Here is a 26,870-nt window from a genome sequence, read left to right as displayed (position 1 = left end):
TTCCTCTCTCCATTAGATAAGCTGCCGGTCTAAAGAATGGACTTTAATTACAGTTACTGTCCTGTAGATCAGTTCAATCAGAGTGAGATTCTGTCATAAAGTATACAGTAGAATGAACCAAGGTTTTAAAGGTCACAGTGAAATCTGACGACATCAATATGAACTTTACACAAATAAATGTGATTTGTATGTATTTATTCTGTATTTATTCTAGCAAAATGAGGATACAGTGTCTGTTAAAAAAATGTATCAAAAACAAAAAGACAAATGTGTTTACAGAAATACTTCTTTCTAAAGTATATTCTTTCTACAGACTATGTCATAATCCTAAAACTCTATGTGTACCCTTTCATCAGTATGACATTACTAAAAAATGTAATAATTATCATCCAAAATAAAAAATAAAATAATAAAATAAAATAAAAATAATAAAAAGCCAAATTATTTGGGGGGGGCTTGGGAACAATTTATTATTATTTATTTATCCAGCCCCTAAAATAGACCTAACAACGTCACTGGGTGAATGTATCAATAGACACATTTAGCTGCTAGCCATGTCTACTTGTATCTTCCCCCAACAATAACACTAATAACATTGAAGCCTATCAATAGAATATAGAAATATATTTTATTCTTCTGTCTTTATAGTTGGGACACGTACCCATACATGTATTTCTAATGTTAATGTGGTCACTGACTCTGATCTTGTTCAAATGAGCTTTTCTTTTGGACTTTTAGTTTTGAGATATTCTGTTACTTTGATCTATCTGTAATATTTATGTTTACAATGCCAGATATGAATAATATGTAGTATAATAATATTCATGCTGAATCTAACAGGTCATTAAGTTGAACCTCTTCATGGTTGGTAAGTGTGTTGGTGTAATCTCTCTGTTAAATCGCTGCACAGGTTCTCTGCTGGTGATGTGGTGATGATGCATCCATGTAACGCACCAGAGGACGTCCAGTACTTCTGTCAACTACTGAGATTAGATCCAGATGCCAGGTTCATCCTCAGGGCCTCAGACAACACTGCAGGTAGGAGTCTGTGTCCCACAAGCAAGTCCGCTCACGCCTGAATAGAGATGAAAGAGTATAATAGAATAGTAACTTTAGCTCTGTCATTAACACCTCTGTGACCTACTTCAAATAAACTCTGTGAAATAATAATCAGTACATTGATAGAAATGTAGAAATGAAAAAATGTCTTTGAAATTATTCAAGAAATTGATCAAATTCAACCTGATGATTATATGCTTTTAAAAAGTATTATTAATTTATTTTTACCGATTACACTTTCATTTCATTAAAGTCCCAGTCGGCAACATTTGTTTGATCATATTCACTGAAGCCGACACTATGCACCGATAGAACAACATAAATCATCCGGTTTTAGAAAAAAAAAAGCACACCTCTACGTGCACGTAGAGCCTGTTGTTTGTTTTGCAAAAATCGTGCACGATCAGCACGCAGGGCTGTGTTCGTGCACACGGAGCCCCTCCCCCCTCGGGTCGTTCCACTATCACAGGGGGGAGGCGGAGGGAAGGAGCAACAAGATTCAAATTCCTCGTTAAAAACTGAAACAAGGAGGTCCAAAACAACCAAGTAAAAGAAAACACCGGTGGAAAAGAAGGGAAAAAAGAAAGATGGCGACGGTGCCCGTGATAAAACCAGAGTCAACATCGAACCCGCGTTTCAAAGGTGGCGTGATCTAAGGGATTTCAAAGGGCACGAAGTCGAGGGGGAGGAGCTCGGTGGTCGTGGGGGAGGAGCCATCCACCAGACTTGCCGATTGGGACTTTAATTATTTTGTTTCATGACTCTTTTTCACGAGGTCATATATTTTCATAATTCCACTTTCCATGATATGAATCAATCGTTGCTTCCTCACCTTTTAGAGAGGAGGCGGGGCTTACCTCCATGTAGACACCAACCTTGGGTCGATGACACAAAAGCAGAATCCAGATATCCATTTTCAGTTTTTCAAAAGGAATCTGATTGGATGTCGGATTTGGAATTGGATTAAATGAGTTTTTCCAAAAGGAAAAATGGATTCTGAAATCGGATTAGATCACGAAATCCAATCCTGGTTTTGATCTGCAGTGTTTCCCCTAGAATTTTTTTCAGGCCCGGTGGTACCCACCGAAAAAACCCTAAACAGACGGGACGCGTGGGATGGTGTATTGGTGCAGTTGGATTAAGTCAGGTGGCACAGCAAGCAGTCTGCAATTCTGCAATTATTATATTTGCATTCAACATTTTTGTTCAACCTGAGTGTATTCAAGGTTTTCAAGGATTAAAGGAGAGAGTGACTTATTAAGGTGCCGGTTGATGGAAATGATCCAAAATTAGGGGCCGGAAAAATATGGCTGGAAAATGAGGAGCATCACATTAATAGCTACAGATACTTTATACGTTATAAAACATTATAACGACATATGAGTGCATATATTGTCTTATTTTATCAAGTAAAATATAAGTTATAGGTTTACTCAACAGCCTAATAGTTCATAGAAATTCAGGTAGAAATAGGTTAACTCAGAGTTCCACAGTTTATCAAAAACAATCCTTATTTTATTAGGCTGCCTATGGCTTGATGTTGTTTTTAAGGAGCGGCGTCTCTGCATATATTTCTCGACAACACTCGACCTGCATCAGCGAATGTGCGCACGAGCGGATCTGTGCGAGCAGGCAGCGCGAGGAAAGCGGATTTTGGACGGAGACACAGCGGCATTTTTCTTATAAATGCACCGGTCCGGTTCCGGTACCGGTCCGGTTCCGCTCACACCACGAGTCTGAAGAGTGCAACAGCTTATCAAAATACAGTGTCAACTTTCCGTGTTTTCAAAGTAGAAAGCGGCATCGGTGGTGGTTTAACGAGGCAGAGTGGCATCAGAACAACATCAAGCGCGTAAAGTACACGAAGAAGAACGTAGCGGGAGCGCGGGGCGAGGATTGTTGCGGCCGCGCGTCTTGCGGAGCAACTCTACTGTGCTGCGCGGAGGCGCACCTAATGTAAATGATTATCGATTAATGAATGAATTGATAGGTGGCTTATTTTTGGCGTATTGATTTTTTTTTTGGCCTGGCGGCAGGTCTCCTTGGACTGGCGGCCCGCCAGGCCTGTACAATGGTAGGGGAAACACTGATCTGGATCAGAACATCAGCCTGTGTGATTGGGATGACTCCAAGCAGAAGGGTGGACTCAGAGTGGATTTCAGCTAAAGAACATCATAAAACTTTAAAATTGGTCAAATAATACTTTTGTACCATGTAGTATATGAACATCAATTTATATGTTGTACAAGATTTGTTTAACCGTGTTGCAGGTACAGTGATATAAAAGTACACAGCATGCATTATTAGGTCACATTTCAAAACAGTAAGGTAAACACACAATGATTCCATAATTCCATTGATTAACAAAATTCCACAAACAAAATATAATATATTTAAATGTCATTCATCACAGTCAGCGATGAACCATCCATCCATCCATCCATCATCTACCGCTTATCCTGTATTCAGGGTCGCAGGGGGGCTAGAGCCGATCCCAGCTGTCATTGGGTGAAGGCAGGGTACACCTGGACAGGACGCCAGTCTATCGCAGGGCCGACATGTAGAGACAGACAACCATTCAGTCAGCATGGGACCCTGACTGGTCTATGGACAGGGGTCAGCATGGGACCCTGACTGGTCTGTGACACCTTTCTATCAGAACCAGCATGAACTTATTCAGCGGTTTGAGCTCCAGTAGCTCGTCTGTTGGATCGGACCACACGGGTCAGCCTTCATTCATCAATGAGCCTTGGCCCCCCCATGACCCCGTTGCCGGTTCACCAGTTTTCCTCCTTGGACCACTATTGATAGGAACTGACCCCTGCAGACCAGGAACACCCCACAAGACTAATACAAGTTACTATCGTAGACCTCTGGGGGACCACAGACAGTCTCTGGTTTCTCCACATAGTCTGGTCTGGTCTCTGGACTAATGTGAGCTACTATCTAGACCTCTGGGGGACCACAGAGGTCTCGATAAAATAAATCAATCAATCAAATACAACGAGAAGACACAAAACACACTCAACACATTACACAATTAGGTATGTCAGTAATGTTCAAGTCGTCTCCAGTCCAGTTAGTGGTCACAGGGATGCGATCTGAAGGCCTTTTTTCTCATTTCCTGTCCCCGTCTTATCAGTTCCAGCCAGGCTTCCGCAGCCCTGCACCATACGACACCTGGTGGAGAGCTTCCTGGACATCTCCGCTGTGCCTCGCCGCTCCTTCTTTGAGATGCTGTCTACCTTCGCCACCGATGAGTTGGAGCAGGAGAAGCTGGTGGAGTTCAGCTCAGCGGCGGGCCAGGACGAACTGCACAGCTACTGCAACCGTCTTCGACGCACCGCGCTGGAGGTGAGAGTCACTGCTGGGCCCGGAGCGTCACTAAATCATATCGCACTCTGACAATTAACACTTAACGCCTTTTGATTTCGCTTTTTTTCTCATTTTAAAGCCTGTGTGTGTAGGATTTCATCTAATTATAGCATCTTTTTAACCCATTTGTACCGGATGCTGCGTGGCGCAACATTGCCGACTCGTCGCCGTCCCCATGACGCATGCAGCATGTGGTGGGTCTTGTAGATATTTTGGAACCACGTGACCAACAGAGGTCGTGTGGTTCGTCAACAATGACGTCAATCAATCAGGCATACATGTGCGTGTAAACAAGCGCACTTGTATGCCTGATTGATTGGCGTTGTTGTCGACGAATCGTATGACGTTTTGTTGGTCGCGTGGTTTTGGAGTATCAACGGGACCCACCACATGTGCACTTGAACCAATGACAGTGCACTACATGCTGCATGCGTCATGGGGATGGCGACGAGTCGGCAATGTTGCGCGCAGCAGCCGGCGAGAGGGGCAACGCTGTGCCACGCAGCAACAGGTACAAATGGGTTATTTACCAATCTCTGCAACTTTTCCTCAAACGTCCTACATCAGATGTCAGGATGGCGAGCACCTTAAAGTTTCTACTTCCTGTTGGTTATATTGTCTGCCATTTAATATGGAAGGTGTGTTTCCTGTTTACTGATCTGGATCACAGCTGATAGCTCTCTACCAGGGGCCCGTTTCACAAAGCAGGTTCAACAAACTCTGAACCAAACCTGAACTCTGAGTTGACCAACTCTGAGATGGGCAACTCCTGAGTTTTCGGTTTCAGAACAGCGGTTTTGAATTAGTTCAGTCAACTCTGAGTATGTAAAATCTGAGTTACGCGCGTGCCTTCCGACTCTATAAAGCCATCATCAATGGAGCTCCGATACTACGATTCACCATGGCAACGGGGAGAGCGTCATTAGATATTACTGAGTGTTTATGTAGAAAACGAGCTCATCCTGAGAAAGCGGAGCAACGTAACTGCAGCAAAGTAGCGATAGTTGGCGTGGCAGACATTTACTGCCCGATCTAATGTGTAAAACTGAATGAAACAGTCTATTGATCTAAAGGTAATAAGTCTTTATTTTCAGACTTGCAGAGCAACACTGTGGTGTAATGGTTAGCAACGCCGCCCACGGTGCAGGCGACAGGGGTTCAACTCCCGTAGTTCACAAAGTAGCGCAATGAATGAATTATCATTTTCATTGGGTGTAATCCCCCCAGGCACAGAAAGAAAGTGGCTTCAGTTAAAAATTAAGCATAAGAATATTGCGCAAATACGTTGACTAAGACATATGATTTTAATCATATTTCACATATTAAACAGTAAATATAAGCAGGTATTTCAACACAGGAATGTACTTAAACATTTCATAAATCTCCCGTTCGCAAAAACACTAGCTCCACAAAGAATCTGGTTGCGGATTATGTCCGCGATATGAAATGTTGAAAATGTCGGAGAATATTGTTTAGATAATATCTAATGTGATTGGAAGGAAAGGTAATCAAAATTGTCTCCCGACGTAAAGCTGCTAGAATCACTTTTATTTCCGTATCGATTAGGTTGACGATGAAAGGACGGCACATTTTTTCAGAGTTGGTTCAGATTCCGGAAAAAGGCGGAGACATGTAGGGAGAAACTCAGGGTTTGTTGAAGCAAACCTGCTAGCGAGCAGGTTAGGTTCACGGAGTATGTTACCATGGTAACTGACTCAGATTTATGCTGAACTGGCTTTGTGAAACCGAAAAACCAGAGTTTCCCTCATCTCAGGGTTAACTAACTCAAGGTTTTCACTAAACCTGCTTTGTGAAACGGACCCCTGGTCTCTCTGTGGACGACGTCTCTGATATCATACGCTTGCTGTTGGATTATTCCTAACGCTACATTTCATTTGACATTCATCAAAGTGACTCGGTCAGACGGACGAGCTGGTGATTTTAATCACATCAAATACAATGTGGTGTTGTTTGCTGACAGCCCAAGTGTGTGTCGTGTTTAAACATGATGTGAGAGCTTTCTGAAAATATCCAGTGTGATGATGTTACGAACAGTTTTCTACTCACCAAAACATTGCATGTATGATATATTTTTATTTAAATCCACAACTATCCCTCCTGGAGGGTCTGCCTTACCTGGATTTGCGTTTGTAGAAAAGAGGAAGTCAAAATGTTGTTTTTATGACATGAATGGGATCATTGCTGTCTATCTGCTGCAGGCCTTAGCAGATTTCCCTCACACTACAGCAGAGATCACTGCAGACTATCTCCTGGATCTGTTCCCTGAGATCCAGCCTCGCTCATTCTCCATCGCCTCCTCTCTCCAGGTAGGCTAACCTGGATGCCCGAGGTAAAGCTGTAAATCAGCTTCATTGAGTAGTGAAGACAGACAGGCATGCTTTTCTTCTCCATGCAGGCTCACCCACACAGGCTTGAGATCCTGGTAGCTGTGGTTAGTTACAAAACCAAAATGTACAAACCCAGACGAGGTCTCTGCTCTACCTGGTTAGCCTCCCTGGACCCTGCACAAGGTCTGTCACCACACCCGCCTTCACTCCAGACGAACATACAGCGTGTTCCTCACGTCTGGGCTACTTGTAGAACCGATGCATCAACACATTGGGCGTCATGCAAGAACCACTCGTACTAACAGATCCATTCTGATCCGTGTCTTATATTACTCATTTAAAATGTAGTCACACTGCATACACTAACTCATTTACTGCACACACATTTACTTACTACACACACTAACTCATTTACTGCACACACTAACTCATTTACTGCACACACTAACTCATTTACTGCACACACATTTACTTACTACACACACTAACTCATTTACTACGTACACTAACTCATTTACTACACTCACTAACTCATTTACTACACTCACTAACTCATTTACTGCACACACATTTACTTACTACACACACTAACTCATTTACTGCATACACTAACTCATTTACTGCACACACATTTACTTACTACACACACTAACTCATTTACTACGTACACTAACTCATTTACTACACTCACTAACTCATTTACTACACTCACTAACTCATTTACTGCACACACATTTACTTACTACACACACTAACTCATTTACTGCATACACTAACTCATTTACTGCACACACATTTACTTACTACACACACTAACTCATTTACTGCACACACTAACTCATTTACTGCACACACTAACTCATTTACTGCACACACATTTACTTACTACACACACTAACTCATTTACTGCATACACTAACTCATTTACTGCACACACATTTACTTACTACACACACTAACTCATTTACTACGTACACTAACTCATTTACTACACTCACTAACTCATTTACTACACTCACTAACTCATTTACTACGTACACTAACTCATTTACTACACTCACTAACTCATTTACTACACTCACTAACTCATTTACTACGTACACTAACTCATTTACTACACTCACTAACTCATTTACTGCACACACATTTATTTACTACACACACTAACTCATTTACTACGTACACTAACTCATTTACTGCACACACTCACTCATTTACTGCACACACTCACTCATTTACTGCACACACTCACTCATTTACTGCAAACACTCACTCATTTACTGCAAACACTCACTCATTTACTGCACACACTCACTCATTTACTGCACACACTCACTCATTTACTGCAAACACTCACTCATTTACTGCAAACACTCACTCATTTACTGCACACACTCACTCATTTACTGCACACACTCACTCATTTACTGCACACACTCACTCATTTACTGCAAACACTCATTCATTTACTGCACACTCACTCATTTACTGCACACACTTATTTATTTACTGCACACACTAACTCATTTACTGCACACTAACTCATTTACTGCACACACTAACTCATTTACTGCACACTAACTCATTTACTGCACACACTAACTCATTTACTGCACACTAACTCATTTACTGCACACACTAACTCATTTACTGCACACTAACTCATTTACTACACTAACTCATTTACTACACACACTAACTCATTTACTGCACTAACTCATTTACTGCAAACACTCACTCATTTACTGCAAACACTAACTCATTTACTGCACACTCACTCATTTACTGCACACACTCACTCATTTACTGCAAACACTAACTAATTTACTGCACACTCACTCATTTAATGCACGCACTTATTTATTTACTGCACACTAACTCATTTACTACACTAACTCATTTACTACACACTAACTTTTTTACTGCACACTAACTCATTTGCTACACTAACTCATTTACTACGTACACTAACTCATTTACTGCATACACTAACTTTTTTACTGCACACTAACTCATTTGCTACACTAACTCATTTACTACACACTAACTCATTTGCTACACTAACTAATTTACTACACACTAACTCATTTACTGCATACACTAACTCATTTACTACACACTAACTCATTTGCTACACACTAACTCATTTACTACACTAACTCATTTACTGCACACACTAACTCATTTACTACACACTAACTCATTTACTGCACACACTAACTCATTTACTACACACTAACTCATTTACTACACTAACTCATTTACTGCACACACTAACTCATTTACTACGTACACTAACTCATTTACTGCACACTAACTCATTTACTACACTAACTCATTTACTACACACTAACTCATTTACTACGTACACTAACTCATTTACTACGTACACTAACTCATTTACTGCACACACTAACTTTTTTACTGCACACTAACTCATTTGCTACACTAACTCATTTACTACACACTAACTCATTTACTACGTACACTAACTCATTTACTACGTACACTAACTCATTTACTGCACACACTAACTTTTTTACTGCACACTAACTCATTTGCTACACTAACTCATTTACTACACACTAACTCATTTACTACACACTAACTCATTTACTACGTACACTAACTCATTTACTACGTACACTAACTCATTTACTGCACACACTAACTCATTTACTGCACACACTAACTCATTTACTACGTACACTAACTCATTTACTGCACACTAACTCATTTACTACACTAACTCATTTACTACACACTAACTCATTTACTACGTACACTAACTCATTTACTACGTACACTAACTCATTTACTGCACACACTAACTTTTTTACTGCACACTAACTCATTTGCTACACTAACTCATTTACTACACACTAACTCATTTACTACGTACACTAACTCATTTACTACGTACACTAACTCATTTACTGCACACACTAACTTTTTTACTGCACAGTAACTCATTTGCTGCACTAACTCATTTACTACACACTAACTCATTTGCTACACTAACTCATTTACTACACACTAACTCATTTACTGCATACACTAACTCATTTACTACACACTAACTCATTTGCTACACTAACTCATTTACTACACACTAACTCATTTACTGCATACACTAACTCATTTACTACACACTAACTCATTTGCTACACACTAACTCATTTACTACACACTAACTCATTTACTTCACACTAACTCATTTACTACACACTAACTCATTTGCTACACACTAACTCATTTACTACACTAACTCATTTACTACACACTAACTCATTTACTACGTACACTAACTCATTTACTGCACACACATTTATTTACTACACACTAACTCATTTACTACACACTAACTCATTTACTACACACTAACTCATTTAATGCACACACAAACTCATTTACTACACACTAATTAATTTACTACACTAACTCATTTAATGCACATACATATTTATTGACTGCACACACTAACTCATTCACTGCACACACTCTCTCAGCCACCACTTCATGCAGATGTTTCATATTAATTGCCTGCAAGGAATTTCAGGCTTCATTCAATTAAACTTTTTAGCCACAGGAAACAATGTATGCAGGAGGTTTTTAAAAACCACCACATAACTTAGAGAAGATGGACCTGCTGATTATCTGTTCCATTACATCACAAAGGTCAAGTGACATTTCTTTTACTACACTGTGTTACAGGGGAGGTGCATGTGCCTCTGTGGGTGAAGAAGGGAACCCTTAACTTCCCTAAAGAGGACTACCCTGTGATAATGGTTGGACCTGGAACAGGAGTGGCACCCTTCAGGTCGGCTATACAGGAGAGGATGGCGGAGGGAAAACATGGTGACTGACTGGCTTTGGCCCTCTTACTTTTCTAAATGAACGAGCTCATTTCATGACCCTGTCCTCCCTGTCTTCCTGCTGTTTAGCCAACGTCCTGTTCTTTGGCTGCCGCTCTGAGTCCAAAGACTTCTACTTCAGCTCAGAGTGGGAGGACTTGATGAAGATTGGAGGTCTGACCCTCTTCACTGCCTTCTCACGAGATCAGGTCAGACATGTTCAATTCAATTCAATAAAATATGCACACTTTACAATATTGTTCTGACCCCAAAAGACTCTTTACCATAAGAGGTTTAACATTATCAAAATAAGTTGGAAAGTTGGACAATAATTGAAATGTTTATTGACAGAAACATAAATTATCCCCAACCAATGTCAAAAGGCTGATGGATCAATAAACAAAGGAAAAAGGGAAACACCCGGACCAGACCAACCAACCCACAATGGGTTGTAGGATCTGGGTTCTTCCCTCTAACCTAAAACAACATAAAACTAAACCCTAACAAAACAAAGCCAGGACAATAGAACTGCCGAACCCATCAAAGGATAAGAAACAACAAAACAGTGTTTACTATGATCAGTCAAGGAAAGCAACCGCTGAGGCCAGCTGGTGGAAGACAATGAGTGAATGGATGGGTGATGATGATGAAGATGAAGAACGATGGGTAGATGGATGGCACATCTCGGACTGTCTGGCTGACATCTCTGTCTGGACAACTGCACATCACCTCAAGCTTAACCTGAATAAAACCGAACTCCTCTTCATCCCAGGGAAAGACTGCCCTCGCATGGACCTGTCGGTCACTGTCGAGGGCATCACAGTATTGCCTTCCTCAACTGCGAGGAACCTGGGTGTAATCCTCGATGACCAACTATCCTGCACCCCCAACATCACTGCTGTGGCCCGATCCTGCAGATTTGCCCTCTACAATATCCGCAGGATTCGGACCTTCCTCACAAAGGATGCAACGCAACTCCTGGTCCAAGCACTGGTCATCTCCCGCCTTGACTACTGCAACTCTCTCCTGGCTGGACTCCCGGCCTCTGTGACTAAACCGCTGCAGCACGCCTTGTCTTCAATCTACCCAAATTCTCCCATGTGACCCCCCTCCTCCGTGACCTCCACTGGCTTCCTGTTGCAGCACGCATCCAATTCAAGACAATGGCTGTGTTCGAAATGCCATACTAACGTACTGCCTACTACATACTCAACGTGTATGTACTGTATACTGCCTACTAAATGAACGTTTGAGTATGCTGTTACCCTCAGACTGTTCACACCGAAGTATACACATCTCATACTACATTTTTTTGTTTTTTTTTAACTTTATTGACATCTCGTCCTCATCTACTCTCACGTAACCGAATCGATTATGTTAGCGGTTCTAGCTCCCGTTTTATATTAATTACTTATCAAAATATAAAGCATGATTATTATTACAGTTAATTTAATATTTCTAAATATCTTAAAGTCAAATTACAACTGTCAAATGTTTTCTACAGTTTATTATATATGCGCGCTCCCACGGTTTCCCTCTTTCTTCCTCTTACCTGAGTAGCTTCTTCACTCGCCATCGATCGCGACTATTAAGCAGCTTTTATCGATCATTAATCGTCCGTTCATAGATCGTATTATAGCTCTGACCACGGAACACCAGCAACCTTCACCGCGGAGACGACGCAGGCAATCTGCCCGTCGGAGGAGCTACATTATTCACATACATGGAATTTGGATTTCCCTCTGAAGTAAGTAATATGACTTATCTGGTTTAAATATGTTCCTTTATTATTTGATTATCAATAGATGTGTATATGCATGCATAAACAAATGTAGGCTACATGTAGGCTAATATAAGTGGTTTTAATAATATCATGTATGAGTTTGGTGTGATAAAAATAAACAAGTACAAGCAAGTGGGATATTAGTGAATAATTTATTAGACAAATAATCCATGTTATATATACAGGTTGCAATACGTGTATGATAAGAAGAAATGAGTAGTTTATCAACAAATGAATAGGAAAGCATTCAGAATAAATGTAATATCTGATGTTTTCTGTTACAGGTTGGTGCAGACGGCCATACTGCAGGTCAATCCTCATGTTCCCCCGCTGGGCCTCTACTTCGGGAAGGGGATTTAAGGAAGGACTTCTGTCTTTCAAGGTGTTCCACGGAGAACCTCGTCCACTGCTTACTAACAGAACGGATGGGTTCCATGTCCATAGTTCCACGGTGGTGATGGGGATGACAGCGACGAAGCCAACGAGCCACTCCAGCAGTCCTGGGATATCCTCAGAGGCTCGTAGCTGCAGATCCCTGTGTTGGAGGAACAATATTATTGTTGAGGTTTTATTTGTGTTTATCAGTAGTGCAGTTTATAAGTAATACCACACAGTAGAAGTTGTTACAGACAAATGTTTCCTGTTAAATGTTTTACGATTATTAGGCTGTGTACAAATCTAAATAATAAATATCTGAATATATATGATTGTTGACTCATGTTTTCGGCCTGCAGGTCTATTTCCCTCCTGCTCTGGAGGAGAGACCCTGCTGCAGTGGTTGGCATCATGGCTGAGGAGATGGGGTGTAGTGGGGTAATAGCAGGTCTTTGCTCCATCACCTCATCCATGACAACAAACACTTCCAGTGTGCAGCAGTGACCTCTCCTCCCTCAGTGCTGACATCTTCAGTTCATACTAACAACACTTCTCATAATCATTGTATAGATCAACTATTCACCACTAGTCATATATTATAATATGTACAGTAATACTGTTCCACATGGAACCAACTTAATGGACTCTGATGTTTGAACACATTGTAGATATTACCCTGCACTGACTTTGCCTGATTATTAATAAGAAAGACAACTTCATCTGGTTTATTTTATGCTGTAGAGTTCAATACTTTAAACTGCTTCCAACTCACCTTGTATTTCTGCTTCATGTTCTCCCACTTCTTCTTTGTCCATCCGGCTCCACCTTCCCTCCATCTAATGTTCTCCAATAAACATCCTATATGAAGATCAGCACGTAGAAAAGTGTTACAGTTCATTGATGATTTCTTGCTGTTCAACAGAACGTTTCAGGTAGACATCTCAGGAGAGCAGCACATCTCCCATCTATATACGCTGGTGTTCAACCTTATATCATTGAGTAGCTAAATATGCACCAGTAGTAGTTAAGCCCTGCATATGAGAATTATAACATTTAATACCACATTTTCTTAAGTGAAGCCTCTCAGAGCATCATTCCTCCTGCCGGTGAACTTCTCCTCATAGTTCCCTCCACTGAATGAGGCGCTCGGTGTTTTCATCCGTCCCTTTAACGAACGGTGCACCGCGTTATTTACCGCCGTTAGTAAATATATAACCACCACGGTTTAACATAAGCACCATATTCTTAGTTAACGTCGGTAAAAACGGCACATTTGCCGATCCGCTTACGCTCGCTAACCCCTATGGTAAATTAGCGTCAGTAGGCTAGCCGGCTGGCAGGACCTTCGATTCGTTACGTTAACGTACAATTCCAACAACAATAAAGTAACGTTCATTATCAATACGATTTAAAAGTCAGCTGGAAACATAAAAATCATGTTACAGTATACTTACATGTGTATGCGGTTTGTGTCGGGCTCCTCGCCAGAATCACCGCAGTCGTCCGCCATTATCCAAAACTTTTTAGAAGTCAGACGAGCCGCAATGCATTTTGGGGAAGTTGAGTAGATTTAGCAAGGTCCGCTGTATACTCAGAAATTCTTGCCAATGCAGTATACATCCGGGCATTTCTCGCGTACACAAATCCACATACTATTGTATCTGAACGCACTACGTACTCAAATTTACGTCACGATTGAGTACGAGTAGGACGTTAGTATGGCATTTCGAACACAGCCAATGACACTGGCCTTCAGGGCCATCAATGGAACGGCACCCATCTACCCTCAAACACTGGTCAAACCTCATGCCCCGACGCGAGCACTTCGCTCCTCTACTTCAGCTGGCCGGCTGGCACCACCATCGCTGAAATCAAACAAATGTCGCTCAGCAAAGTCCAGACTCTTCTCTGTTCTGGTCCTCAGTGGTGGAACGAACTCCCGACCAACGTCAGGACATCAGAGTGATTTGCCATCTTCCGAAAAAGGCTCAAGACTCACCTGTTCAGACTGTTACTGTACTTCATCCATACCACTAACATTTGTAATATTATTATTAATAACTTAAAAACTAAAACAGGAAGATGGTGTCCACCTTGTCCACTGACAGTGTTGGCCCCCTCTGTAAGTGATGAAGGCACTATTCTATATGCTGGTATGCCTGGTGAGGAGGACAGCTTACAGCAGGTTACCTTCATTGAGCTCAGTGGATCAAAAGAATCTACAGCAGAACAAGAACAAACACATCTGCATCTTATTTTCATGTAATGTTTATTTTACAATAAATTCGGACTTCAGGACTTCAGCCGCTCAGTTTATGTGGTAAAATTAACAACAACAGGAAGGTGTGTGTGTGTGTGTGTGTGTGTGTGTGTGTGTGTGTGTGTGTGTGTGTACGTACTAACGGTGGATGTTGTTGTATCTCAGGAGGAGAAGGTGTACGTTCAGGAGCGTGTGAGGGACAACGCTCAGCTGCTCTGGGACCTGCTAGCCAATAGAGGAGCCAGTTTTTACATCGCTGGGTGAGTCCAAACACCGGGTATAAACTCCCCACATATGCTCCAATCATTTAGGTCAACGCATTTCAGATCGGTCTGAAAACAACAGGTGTTCATATCAGCGTGGATCATTCCTCCTGTTCATGGTCACAGCCAAAAAAAAACATCCAACCGTTTATTTGAAGCTAATTAGGCTCCAGCTGCCTGATATCAGTAGACTTGTCCCTCTGTTTCTTTTCAGTCTGACGGTTCCTCCACTCTCATAGATTTACGTGGGGGCGGGTTTAAATTTTCACTAACCAATCACTAGAGATTATTTGTCTCCAACTGTTGACTATCGTACATCCGTCCATCGTCTACCGCTTATCCTGTATTCAGAGTCGGGGGGGTGTAGAGACAGACAGGTAACCAGTCTATCACAGGGCTGACATGTAGAGACAGACAGGTAACCAGTCTATCATAGGGAGACATGTAGAGACAGACAGGTAACCAGTCTATCACAGGGCTGACATGTAGAGACAGACAGGTAACCAGTCTATCACAGGGCCGACATGTAGAGACAGACAGGTAACCAGTCTATCACAGGGCCGACATGTAGAGACAGACAGGTAACCAGTCTATCACAGGGCCGACATGTAGAGACAGACAAGTAACCAGTCTATCACAGGGAGACATGTAGAGACAGACAGGTAACCAGTCTATCACAGGGAGACATATAGAGACAGACAGGTAACCAGTCTATCACAGGGCTGACATGTAGAGACAGACAGGTAACCAGTCTATCACAGGGCCGACATGTAGAGACAGACAGGTAACCAGTCTATCACAGGGCCGACATGCAGAGACAGACAGGTAACCAGTCTATCACAGGGAGACATGTAGAGACAGACAGGTAACCAGTCTATCACAGGGAGACATGTAGAGACAGACAGGTAACCAGTCTATCACAGGGCCGACATGTAGAGACAGACAGGTAACCAGTCTATCACAGGGAGACATGTAGAGACAGACAGGTAACCAGTCTATCACAGGGCCGACATGTAGAGACAGACAGGTAACCAGTCTATCACAGGTAGACATGTAGAGACAGACAGGTAACCAGTCTATCACAGGTAGACATGTAGAGACAGACAGGTAACCAGTCTATCACAGGTAGACATGTAGAGACAGACAGGTAACCAGTCTATCACAGGGCTGACATGTAGAGACAGACAGGTAACCAGTCTATCTGACATGTAGAGACAGACAGGTAACCAGTCTATCACAGGTAGACATGTAGAGACAGACAGGTAACCAGTCTATCACAGGGCTGACATGTAGAGACAGACAGGTAACCAGTCTATCTGACATGTAGAGACAGACAGGTAACCAGTCTATCACAGGTAGACATGTAGAGACAGACAGGTAACCAGTCTATCACAGGGCCGACATGTAGAGACAGACAGGTAACCAGTCTATCACAGGGCCGACATGTAGAGACAGACAGGTAACCAGTCTATCACAGGGAGACATGTAGAGACAGACAGGTAACCAGTCTATCACAGGGAGACATATAGAGACAGACAGGTAACCAGTCTATCACAGGGCTGACATGTAGAGACAGACAGGTAACCAGTCTATCACAGGGAGACATATAGAGACAGACAGGTAACCAGTCTATCACAGGGCTGACATGTAGAGACAGACAGGTAACCAGTCTATCACAGGGCCGACATGTAGAGACAGACAGGTAACCAGTCTATCACAGGGAGACATGTAGAGACAGACAGGTAACCAGTCTATCACAGGGAGACATGTAGAGACAGACAGGTAACCAGTCTATCACAGGGCCGACATGTAGAGACAGACAGGTAACCAGTCTATCACAGGTAGACATGTAGAGACAGACAGGTAACCAGTCTATCACAGGTAGACATGTAGAGACAGACAGGTAACCAGTCTATCACAGGGCTGACATGTAGAGACAGACAGGTAACCAGTCTATCTGACATGTAGAGACAGACAGGTAACCAGTCTATCACAGGTAGACATGTAGAGACAGACAGGTAACCAGTCTATCACAGGGCCGACATGTAGAGACAGACAGGTAACCAGTCTATCACAGGGCCGACATTTAGAGACAGACAGGTAACCAGTCTATCACAGGGCCGACATGTAGAGACAGACAGGTAGCCAGTCTATCACAGGGCTGACATGTAGAGACAGACAGGTAAGCAGTCCATCACAGGGCTGACATGTAGAGACAGACAGGTAACCAGTCTATCACAGGGCTGACATGTAGAGACAGACAGGTAACCAGTCTATCACAGGGCTGACATGTAGAGACAGACAGGTAACCAGTCTATCACAGGGAGACATATAGAGACAGACAGGTAACCAGTCTATCACAGGGCCGACATGTAGAGACAGACAGGTAACCAGTCTATCACAGGGCTGACATGTAGAGACAGACAGGTAACCAGTCTTTCACAGGGCTGACATGTAGAGACAGACAGGTAACCAGTCTATCTGACATGTAGAGACAGACAGGTAACCAGTCTATCACAGGTAGACATGTAGAGACAGACAGGTAACCAGTCTATCACAGGGCTGACATGTAGAGACAGACAGGTAACCAGTCGATCACAGGGAGACATGTAGAGACAGACAGGTAACCAGTCTATCACAGGGCTGACATGTAGAGACAGACAGGTAACCAGTCTATCACAGGGAGACATGTAGAGACAGACAGGTAACCAGTCTATCACAGGGCTGACATGTAGAGACAGACAGGTAACCAGTCTATCACAGGGCTGACATGTAGAGACAGACAGGTAACCAGTCTATCACAGGTAGACATGTAGAGACAGACAGGTAACCAGTCTATCACAGGTAGACATGTAGAGACAGACAGGTAACCAGTCTATCACAGGTAGACATGTAGAGACAGACAGGTAACCAGTCTTTCACAGGGCTGACATGTAGAGACAGACAGGTAACCAGTCTATCTGACATGTAGAGACAGACAGGTAACCAGTCTATCACAGGTAGACATGTAGAGACAGACAGGTAACCAGTCTATCACAGGGCTGACATGTAGAGACAGACAGGTAACCAGTCGATCACAGGGAGACATGTAGAGACAGACAGGTAACCAGTCTATCACAGGGCTGACATGTAGAGACAGACAGGTAACCAGTCTATCACAGGGAGACATGTAGAGACAGACAGGTAACCAGTCTATCACAGGGCTGACATGTAGAGACAGACAGGTAACCAGTCTATCACAGGGCTGACATGTAGAGACAGACAGGTAACCAGTCTATCACAGGGCTGACATGTAGAGACAGACAGGTAACCAGTCTATCACAGGGAGACATGTAGAGACAGACAGGTAACCAGTCTATCACAGGGCTGACATGTAGAGACAGACAGGTAACCAGTCTATCACAGGGCTGACATGTAGAGACAGACAGGTAACCAGTCTATCACAGGGCTGACATGTAGAGACAGACAGGTAACCAGTCTATCACAGGGAGACATGTAGAGACAGACAGGTAACCAGTCTATCACAGGGAGACATGTAGAGACAGACAGGTAACCAGTCTATCACAGGGCCGACATGTACAGACAGACAGGTAACCAGTCTATCACAGGGAGACATGTAGAGACAGACAGGTAACCAGTCTATCACAGGGCTGACATGTAGAGACAGACAGGTAACCAGTCTATCACAGGGCTGACATGTAGAGACAGACAGGTAACCAGTCTATCACAGGTAGACATGTAGAGACAGACAGGTAACCAGTCTATCACAGGTAGACATGTAGAGACAGACAGGTAACCAGTCTATCACAGGTAGACATGTAGAGACAGACAGGTAACCAGTCTTTCACAGGGCTGACATGTAGAGACAGACAGGTAACCAGTCTATCTGACATGTAGAGACAGACAGGTAACCAGTCTATCACAGGTAGACATGTAGAGACAGACAGGTAACCAGTCTATCACAGGGCTGACATGTAGAGACAGACAGGTAACCAGTCGATCACAGGGAGACATGTAGAGACAGACAGGTAACCAGTCTATCACAGGGCTGACATGTAGAGACAGACAGGTAACCAGTCTATCACAGGGAGACATGTAGAGACAGACAGGTAACCAGTCTATCACAGGGCTGACATGTAGAGACAGACAGGTAACCAGTCTATCACAGGGCTGACATGTAGAGACAGACAGGTAACCAGTCTATCACAGGGCTGACATGTAGAGACAGACAGGTAACCAGTCTATCACAGGGAGACATGTAGAGACAGACAGGTAACCAGTCTATCACAGGGCTGACATGTAGAGACAGACAGGTAACCAGTCTATCACAGGGCTGACATGTAGAGACAGACAGGTAACCAGTCTATCACAGGGCTGACATGTAGAGACAGACAGGTAACCAGTCTATCACAGGGAGACATGTAGAGACAGACAGGTAACCAGTCTATCACAGGGAGACATGTAGAGACAGACAGGTAACCAGTCTATCACAGGGCCGACATGTACAGACAGACAGGTAACCAGTCTATCACAGGGAGACATGTAGAGACAGACAGGTAACCAGTCTATCACAGGGCTGACATGTAGAGACAGACAGGTAACCAGTCTATCACAGGGAGACAGGGAGAAAGCTCCCCTCAGTGAGATTTGATGGTGAGGTCTGTTTCTATGGTTACTATTGGAGTGACAGTGTGGACTTCTTGTGGACAGGAATGCTAAACAGATGCCGACCAGTGTGTGTGACGCTCTGAAGGAGGTGTTCCAGAAGGAGGGGGGCGTGTCCGCCGAGGACGCCGAACAGATGCTGGTCACCATGGAGAAGACGGGACAATTCCAGAGTGAGACCTGGTCCTGATCACATGACCCAAAGCCACGAGGCCACAGTTCACTTTGAACTTCTGCTGCCATGTTGACTGTGTGAGACTACCCTCTGATTGGGAGACAGAAGCAGGGAAGTTAATTTTAAAATAGGCTAAGCTCAAGGGTAACTTACTACCTTTTTGGAGCTTTCAACCACATAAACAACCACATAAACAATAAAAATAAAATATTATATATGCAGTTCATGGCAATTCAAACAGAATCAAAAAAGTATGTTTCTCTCTCTGTTTGCTACTGCACATATTTATTTGCAAATGAGGTCCCATGGGGACACAGGAAGGGGAGGGCCTTGGTTCAGGTGCTGGAGGTGACCCAGAAGGGTTCTTCTGTTACAGACAGACAGACGGACAGACAGGAAATCATTTACATTCATAGTCTCACCTACGTATGGAAGTGGAAACATTGATTTTTGACCCTCAAAAAAACAAAAAGTATTTTCGTCCGTGCTTTTAACCGAGCGGAACATGACGATGATCCATGTAACATTACATGACGTGGAGTGACTGGGTGAGTGAATCCTAACTTGAAGAAGCAGCCACTGTGAAATACAGCTGTGATTTATTGTTTAAAAATAAACACGTTCATCTGAAAACGACATTCAGCTTCTATGAAGAGTCACTTTTGTTTTAGTTTAGTTTCAGTTCTAGCCAATAATCGGATGAGGATCAATTTCTAATCAATGTGACAATCCATACGTGAAGGTTTATTGTTATATATTGGGGAAATTTCTCCTGAAATTCAAAGTATATTAGCAGCCATAATCTAAAGCCCAACCCTTTGAGTTATGAAACATAAACCAAATCCCCATTCCACTCCTCTCAGAGAAAACAACCAGTCTTTTATTCAGGTTCATCTTCTGGGGAACCTGAGTGCTCATATCTAGCAGCGGTCTACTTCCTTGTGGAAAGCCTTCCAGAAGAGTTGAAGCTGTTAGAGCTGCAAAGGGTGGACCGACCTCATATAAAACCCTATGGATTAAGAATGGGACGTCACTTAAGTTCATATGAGAGTCAAGGCAGGTGAGCCAATACTTTTGGCAATATAATGTAAATCAAATGTCAAATACATTTTAAATTTGGTTCCTTCTTTGACTGAGAAAAGGCCGACTGTGACATTTTGGTGCATGTGGATGGAAGACAACTTGAGTTTACCGGGCCGGCGGTGAGCAGATTTTGGACAGAGCGCAGAGTGGCATTTTTATTCTAATAGGACCGGTCCAGGAGTCTGAAGTGAGGTCCCACCACTGGTCTGTAACAGGTCTGTAGTCTCAGTGGGTCCCACCACTGGTCTGTAACAGGTCTGATAAAAGTAGACTCAGCATCTTTTCTGAATCTGTCCAAGCGTCTCCTGTAATCCATCAACACATAATCCACCAGGGACCACGTGGTGAAGTCTGGTTTTACCGGCTTTCTCAGGAACCTGAAGTGGACTCAAAGGAAAAGAGCGACGTTCACTTCAACTCTACCAGAGCTTTCTACACTTCCTGTGGGGTCTTCCTGTTTTTAGCAGCTTTCAGCTCCTTCATCTGAATGTATTATCATTTAGTGTCTTTTTGTTCTGGAAGCCTCTCTCCCCGCTGCAGTACCACTCTCCACCTGAACTGTTACTGTAGCACCGACGGGGGGCGCTGTTTTACAAGAAAACGCTATTAAATATGATATCTGCTTGTAAATATGAAGTTGACTATCTAAGAAATCACAATCTCAAACATATGGGACATCGGATTAATTCATACTATGTATTGTTTTTAAGTAATACATTTTAGATTAATTGGAAAACATTAAGTTCCATGTTCATTATCCCATCACTCGTTTTGCGTGGTATCTTTTCAGTATCGATATATTTAGGCAGGGTATCGTATTGAAAACACAAGTTTGGTATTATGACACTACTAATCGCTCCTCATTCATTTAATCAACATTTCTGTCAATATTAGTATTATAAGCAGTATCCAATAATAAATAAGGACTGAGACAAAAACAAAAGTTGACGAGACATCTCTAATTAACACAAGTAAAATACAGCAAAAGCTCCGTTAGCACGTTCATCAGCACACCTGTCTTTAATAAACTATAAAATGTCCAGAAAACGTGTGTGTGCCTATGAATTGGCGGCTGGACGATGCCCCAATGCCAGCGAGGATCCAGGACCCCGAGGTCGGGTGGGGTCACCCTAGTCTCCTGTTCAACCTGTCGCAGCTCCAACGTGGCTGATAAATAACTACAGAGCAAAGTGATGACGACTTGGAGACTGTAGCGATGCTGTCGTCGGTGCCTCAGAGTTTGTACTGGCCAGCGGTGCTCATCCACAGAGCTGCGGTACTGCCGGACATCACACCCACGCGTTGAATGGAAGACGGAGCAAATATTCATAAGACAGGAGCTAATGTGGCTGCACCTGAAGGCCTGTTGGCCAAGACGTTACACACACAATCCAGACACACACACACACACACACACACTGCAGATCTTTTCTCAGAATAAATGGATTGCTGACTTTAAAAAAGGTCATTACAAATACATTATTCCCGTGGACCAGGTCCTATCTAAGAGCCAGCATGTGGACTTGGTAGATCTCCTTTGGGAAGTTAACTTGTTGCTCCTGGTGGAGGATTCGGAGGCCGGCTCTGCCCACCAGACGGTGAACGATTTCCAGGTCTCGGCAGACGCTGCTGTCCACATCATCGGGCACCACCCCCTCGTAAGACACATTGTCCTTGATGATGATGAGGCCGTTGGGCCGCAGGCCTTTCTGGCAACGCTGCAGGAAGTCCACCAGGTGGTCGTCTCTCAGGTGGCCTGAGGAGAAACACAATGTTGTATTCATTGTCCATAGAGCCCCGACGGAGGGCAACAGTTCTGCCTTTAAGAGCAACTAACTCCAGAGTTTGGGCTCAATTGTCTCCAGCCTGGATATTGAAGCGTATCATTCCAATCACAGAACCTTCTCTTTCTGCTGGAGACTTGAAATGAAAGCATCAGAACATTAGAACATCTGGTGAGTGTGTGTTGTTGAGTATCTGCTGGTAGGAATGAGCTTTCCTACACTGTGACCGCAGTGTGTGGCTGAAGCATGAACTGCTGGGCTCATCACTGGCATGGAGGCTGTTAGGAGGATGCTAGCTGAGTGCTGTAAAGGTCTGTTATAGTGACAGAATACCGTTCTAAACATTTGTGAACAGGGCTGGGATATGTGTATGCTAGTGGTTAGCACCATCAATTAGCATACGTGATTCACAGGCTAATTAAAAGGGTGAAGGGGGGTTGGTTGGTGACAGTTAGGAAGAAACATTCTAGTAGTTGTAATTCTAATTCTTTGTCATTCAGAGACCATGGACATGTGCATAAATATACAAATGTTTGTGCAATTATTTATGGAGGAGACACAATATACCACCACTTTTTAAAATAACATTACCTTTAAAATGAGACCAGATATATGCATACTGTAGAAGCTTTATAGTTGAGGAGCTATTCCTGATTCATTCTGGATGTATTATTTTAGGCATTTTCACCGAGGGATAGGCAGCCATTGTAGCAACTTACCAATGACCCACTGGATCCAGATGACATCATAAAGGCCACTTTCTGGGATAAAGTCCTGCAGGCCTCTGCAGAGGTACTTCCCAACTCTCTTGCCTTCGTCTCCCAGGTACGTCTTGGCTTTGTCCAGGAACTCCTGCGTCACGTCCACCAGGTCCACGGTCTTGAACAGAGGCAGCAGTAAACGTTTGGTGATCCTGCCGATTCCTGCTCCGCAGTCCAGAGCACAGTCCGTGCCTGTCTTCCCTTCTCCTTCCTTCAACAGCACAAACACACAAGAGCTCACTAGTGAATCAAAGCTGCTTCTGTCGTGTGTGGACGTGTAAAGCATACGTGTGGCAGGAAACTTCACAAAACGATCTATTTAACCGCTACGGCATTAAAAAAATGAAGCGACCTACAGCTGATGGGAGGAGGGACGACTGACGATGGAAGGGTCGGAGTCTGTCACGGATAGCGATGGACAACATAGGATTTTATCAGGCATAATAAGCAAAAAAAAGTTGATCATGGTGTTGTATTATGGGGATAATCATAAATATATATAGAGAGTAGCTTTCCATCATGGTAGAGAAGTGAAAAATAGAGCCCGATTCAGAAAAAATACAGTCAAAAATACTTTTTAAAAATGAATTTGTCCTTTATTTATGCAGGGAGACCTTATAATTCATGATCGTCTCATTTAAGATTTGAATCATTTTCACTTAAAAGGACTTCCACTAAAAAGATGCAATAAAAAGTGTGGTTTGTTCACAAAATGTCAAGTGATTCCACTATGTTGTAGCCCTATTTTAAGAGTTTTCAGCCCATTTTCACGATTATCTGAATATCATGAATCGCCATTATTTTGGCAGTATAACTCCTTGAGAATCCCTGGACTAGGTGGTGGCTGGCTACAGCGGGCAAGACAATTTTGAGTCTACAGCCATGGTGACACAGACTGGAAGGACGTGGGCTCCCCCTTGTGGCAATTCAAATTAATTCAGGAAATCTTTATATAGGACTGTATGGTAGGGAGTAAACAAATATCCCAATAATGAAAATTCACCTCGATGATCTTATCGTGCATCGTATATGGTGTCATCCCTAGTCTAAATGTACCCATTAAACTGGCAAATGGCAGTCTGACAAGGTCAAATGTTTCTTACACCAATGAACTTCTGCAGGAAAGCCTTGGATCCATTGATGTCAATGCTGGAGATGCTGCCATAGCCTCCCAGCATGCCGTCCACTGTGGGGGGGACCTCCCTCCAGTAGTCCTCTGCATTGGAGTAGAAGCTCACCTCACATTCTGCTTTGTCCCCCATCCTGTCACGGTACACAGACAAAAACAACAACAACAAACTACTCGTCACTGCTGTGAGTCAAAGCCTTCTTCAACTACCAATATGATGCCTTCTTCTTTTCCCCCTTTGTTCCGTCTTTCTTCTAAAAGTCCTTTGTAATTGTATCTTTGGCACATCATTTAATTTTGACTGAGACACGATACCTATATATTGTTATTTTATTATTCCAATTACAATCGTTATTTTATTTTTTTTTACATTTGTTTGCTTCTGTAGTAAAAATGCTTTCTGCATTTTAAACGTACTTCCTGTCATATTGCTTGTCCTTTTTAGTATCCACTATGCTTCTAGGCGTTGTTGATACATTTGAGCCGTCATCCTTACAATCTCCATCTCCTGGGACGATATAGGATTTTATCACGCATCGGATCACATAAAAACACTCACAATAACCGATCGTGGTGAATTCCCATTATGGGGATAATTGTAACTATCATGGTAGAGAAGTGAAAATAGAGCCTGATTTTAAAAATACAGGATACAAACATTTTAATAATTTATTTATCCTGTAATTATGCAGGGAGATGTTTGATGATCATCTTATTTACTAAAAAGGATGTTCACTCAAAAAAAGAGGCGTGTCTTCTGTGTGAGACATTACAAATATTTGTTTCTTAAGAAAATGTAAAGTGATTCCAGTATGTTTAAGTGCTATTTAAGAGTTTTAAGCATATGGATAATATTGTGAATCGCAATTATTTTGGCAGGATAATCGTGATATGCCTGATTAAGATGTAGTTATCCATATTCACTCAGCTCTCCCCCCCAATCTGGCTACACTTGGCAGGTCAGCTGTCAGCAGCCATCTTGTGACATACTGATGGTAATAACTTTGTTATAGATGCATTTAAAGGACGTGGGAATTTAAAGATAATCATGGTGAGACAGTGAACTAACTTTAAGTTCTAAGCCAATAATAACACCCATTATATTTCCCATGAGCCACTTTTTGAGTTCTAAATTGACAGCAGTTTCTAACTTAATTACCAATATGTAACGTTAAGTGACGTTAAAAGGCTCCTGCACGTGCTAAATTCCATGTTGTGGCTTTAGCCAAGAAGCTAACGTTAGCTAGTTAGCCACCGACAGCTCTGTTTCCAGGATAAAATACTGACTTCGGTGTTTCTAAACCTCATGAAAGCGATTCTTCATAATAACACTCACCTCGACTTGTGTCAGCAGCAGGTCCCACACCCTCCTCGACCCCTCACAGACCCGGACCGGCGTCAGTGGTTCACTTTTCTATTTGAGATTCTGCACCATGTGTAGCAGCACGTCATTTCCTTATTTGGCTCCCGGAAAAAGACGTGAAGACAGCGCCCCTGGTGGCGGGTCGGTAATTGTCTAACTCGCTATGAGCCTTTTTGCAGACGAGCCCGCTTCAAGCTCCGGGACGAAGTGGCGGAAACACAAATCCATGGTTACGTTTCAGCATCGTCGGGACCGGGAGCGGCAACGGTCCCCATATCCAACCGGGACACATTCAGCGGAGCCCCGTTTCCGACACTGTCAGTACTCTACATTTACACATGTTCAATGTTAAATCTAAAAATGCTCGGCGAAACTGAATATTTAGCTAATATGCAAATTCTCACTGCCGGTCAGCGGAAGTACCAAAATAAAAGCTCGGGTGGTCAGACTATATAGCATCGCATAAGGAATAAAAACCAAACTCATCAGGGAAGATGAGAACTTCAACATACATCGGCGTGATAACAACTTCCTAAAATTTAACATTTTATTTAGATTTAACTTTGACATTATATTTTTAAGTTAACAGATGT

At 42.8% G+C, this 26,870-nt stretch overlaps 2 protein-coding genes and 1 long non-coding RNA gene across 3 annotated transcripts in view; 1 reads left to right on the top strand and 2 right to left on the bottom strand.

Moving 5' to 3' along the window:
- ndor1 (NADPH dependent diflavin oxidoreductase 1) overlaps positions 1–20,342 on the top strand; it is a 29,081-nt gene extending 8,739 nt beyond the window's left edge. The window contains exons 8-16 of the mRNA XM_084034756.1: positions 911–1,038; positions 4,202–4,413; positions 6,654–6,761; positions 6,851–6,965; positions 10,497–10,640; positions 10,727–10,845; positions 15,220–15,314; positions 20,028–20,179; positions 20,216–20,342. Coding sequence (XP_083890882.1) covers positions 911–1,038; positions 4,202–4,413; positions 6,654–6,761; positions 6,851–6,965; positions 10,497–10,640; positions 10,727–10,845; positions 15,220–15,314; positions 20,028–20,172 — 1,066 coding nt within the window. The 3' untranslated portion in view covers positions 20,173–20,179; positions 20,216–20,342. The remainder of the gene's footprint in view (positions 1–910; positions 1,039–4,201; positions 4,414–6,653; positions 6,762–6,850; positions 6,966–10,496; positions 10,641–10,726; positions 10,846–15,219; positions 15,315–20,027; positions 20,180–20,215) is intronic.
- LOC311029864 lies at positions 12,232–14,474 on the bottom strand. The gene is made up of 3 exons (XR_014598921.1): positions 14,249–14,474; positions 13,567–13,652; positions 12,232–12,954 (listed from the first exon to the last, which is right to left on the bottom strand). It is a non-coding gene; the product is annotated as an uncharacterized lncRNA (long non-coding RNA).
- Positions 20,343–22,180: 1,838 nt separating the features above from the next.
- ntmt1 (N-terminal Xaa-Pro-Lys N-methyltransferase 1) lies at positions 22,181–26,399 on the bottom strand. Its single transcript, XM_084034757.1, has 4 exons — positions 26,251–26,399; positions 24,889–25,048; positions 23,744–23,996; positions 22,181–22,996 (listed from the first exon to the last, which is right to left on the bottom strand). Exons 2-4 carry the CDS (start codon positions 25,045–25,047, stop codon positions 22,740–22,742), a joined length of 669 nt encoding a protein of 222 aa, XP_083890883.1. The 5' UTR covers position 25,048; positions 26,251–26,399; the 3' UTR covers positions 22,181–22,739.
- Between the last annotated feature and the right edge of the window lie 471 nt (positions 26,400–26,870).

Source organism: Eutrigla gurnardus (assembly GCF_963514095.1).
Source record: "Eutrigla gurnardus genome assembly, chromosome: 19".
NCBI classification, from domain to species: domain Eukaryota; kingdom Metazoa; phylum Chordata; class Actinopteri; order Perciformes; family Triglidae; genus Eutrigla; species Eutrigla gurnardus.
This window is presented reverse-complemented; position numbering and strand designations above follow the sequence as displayed.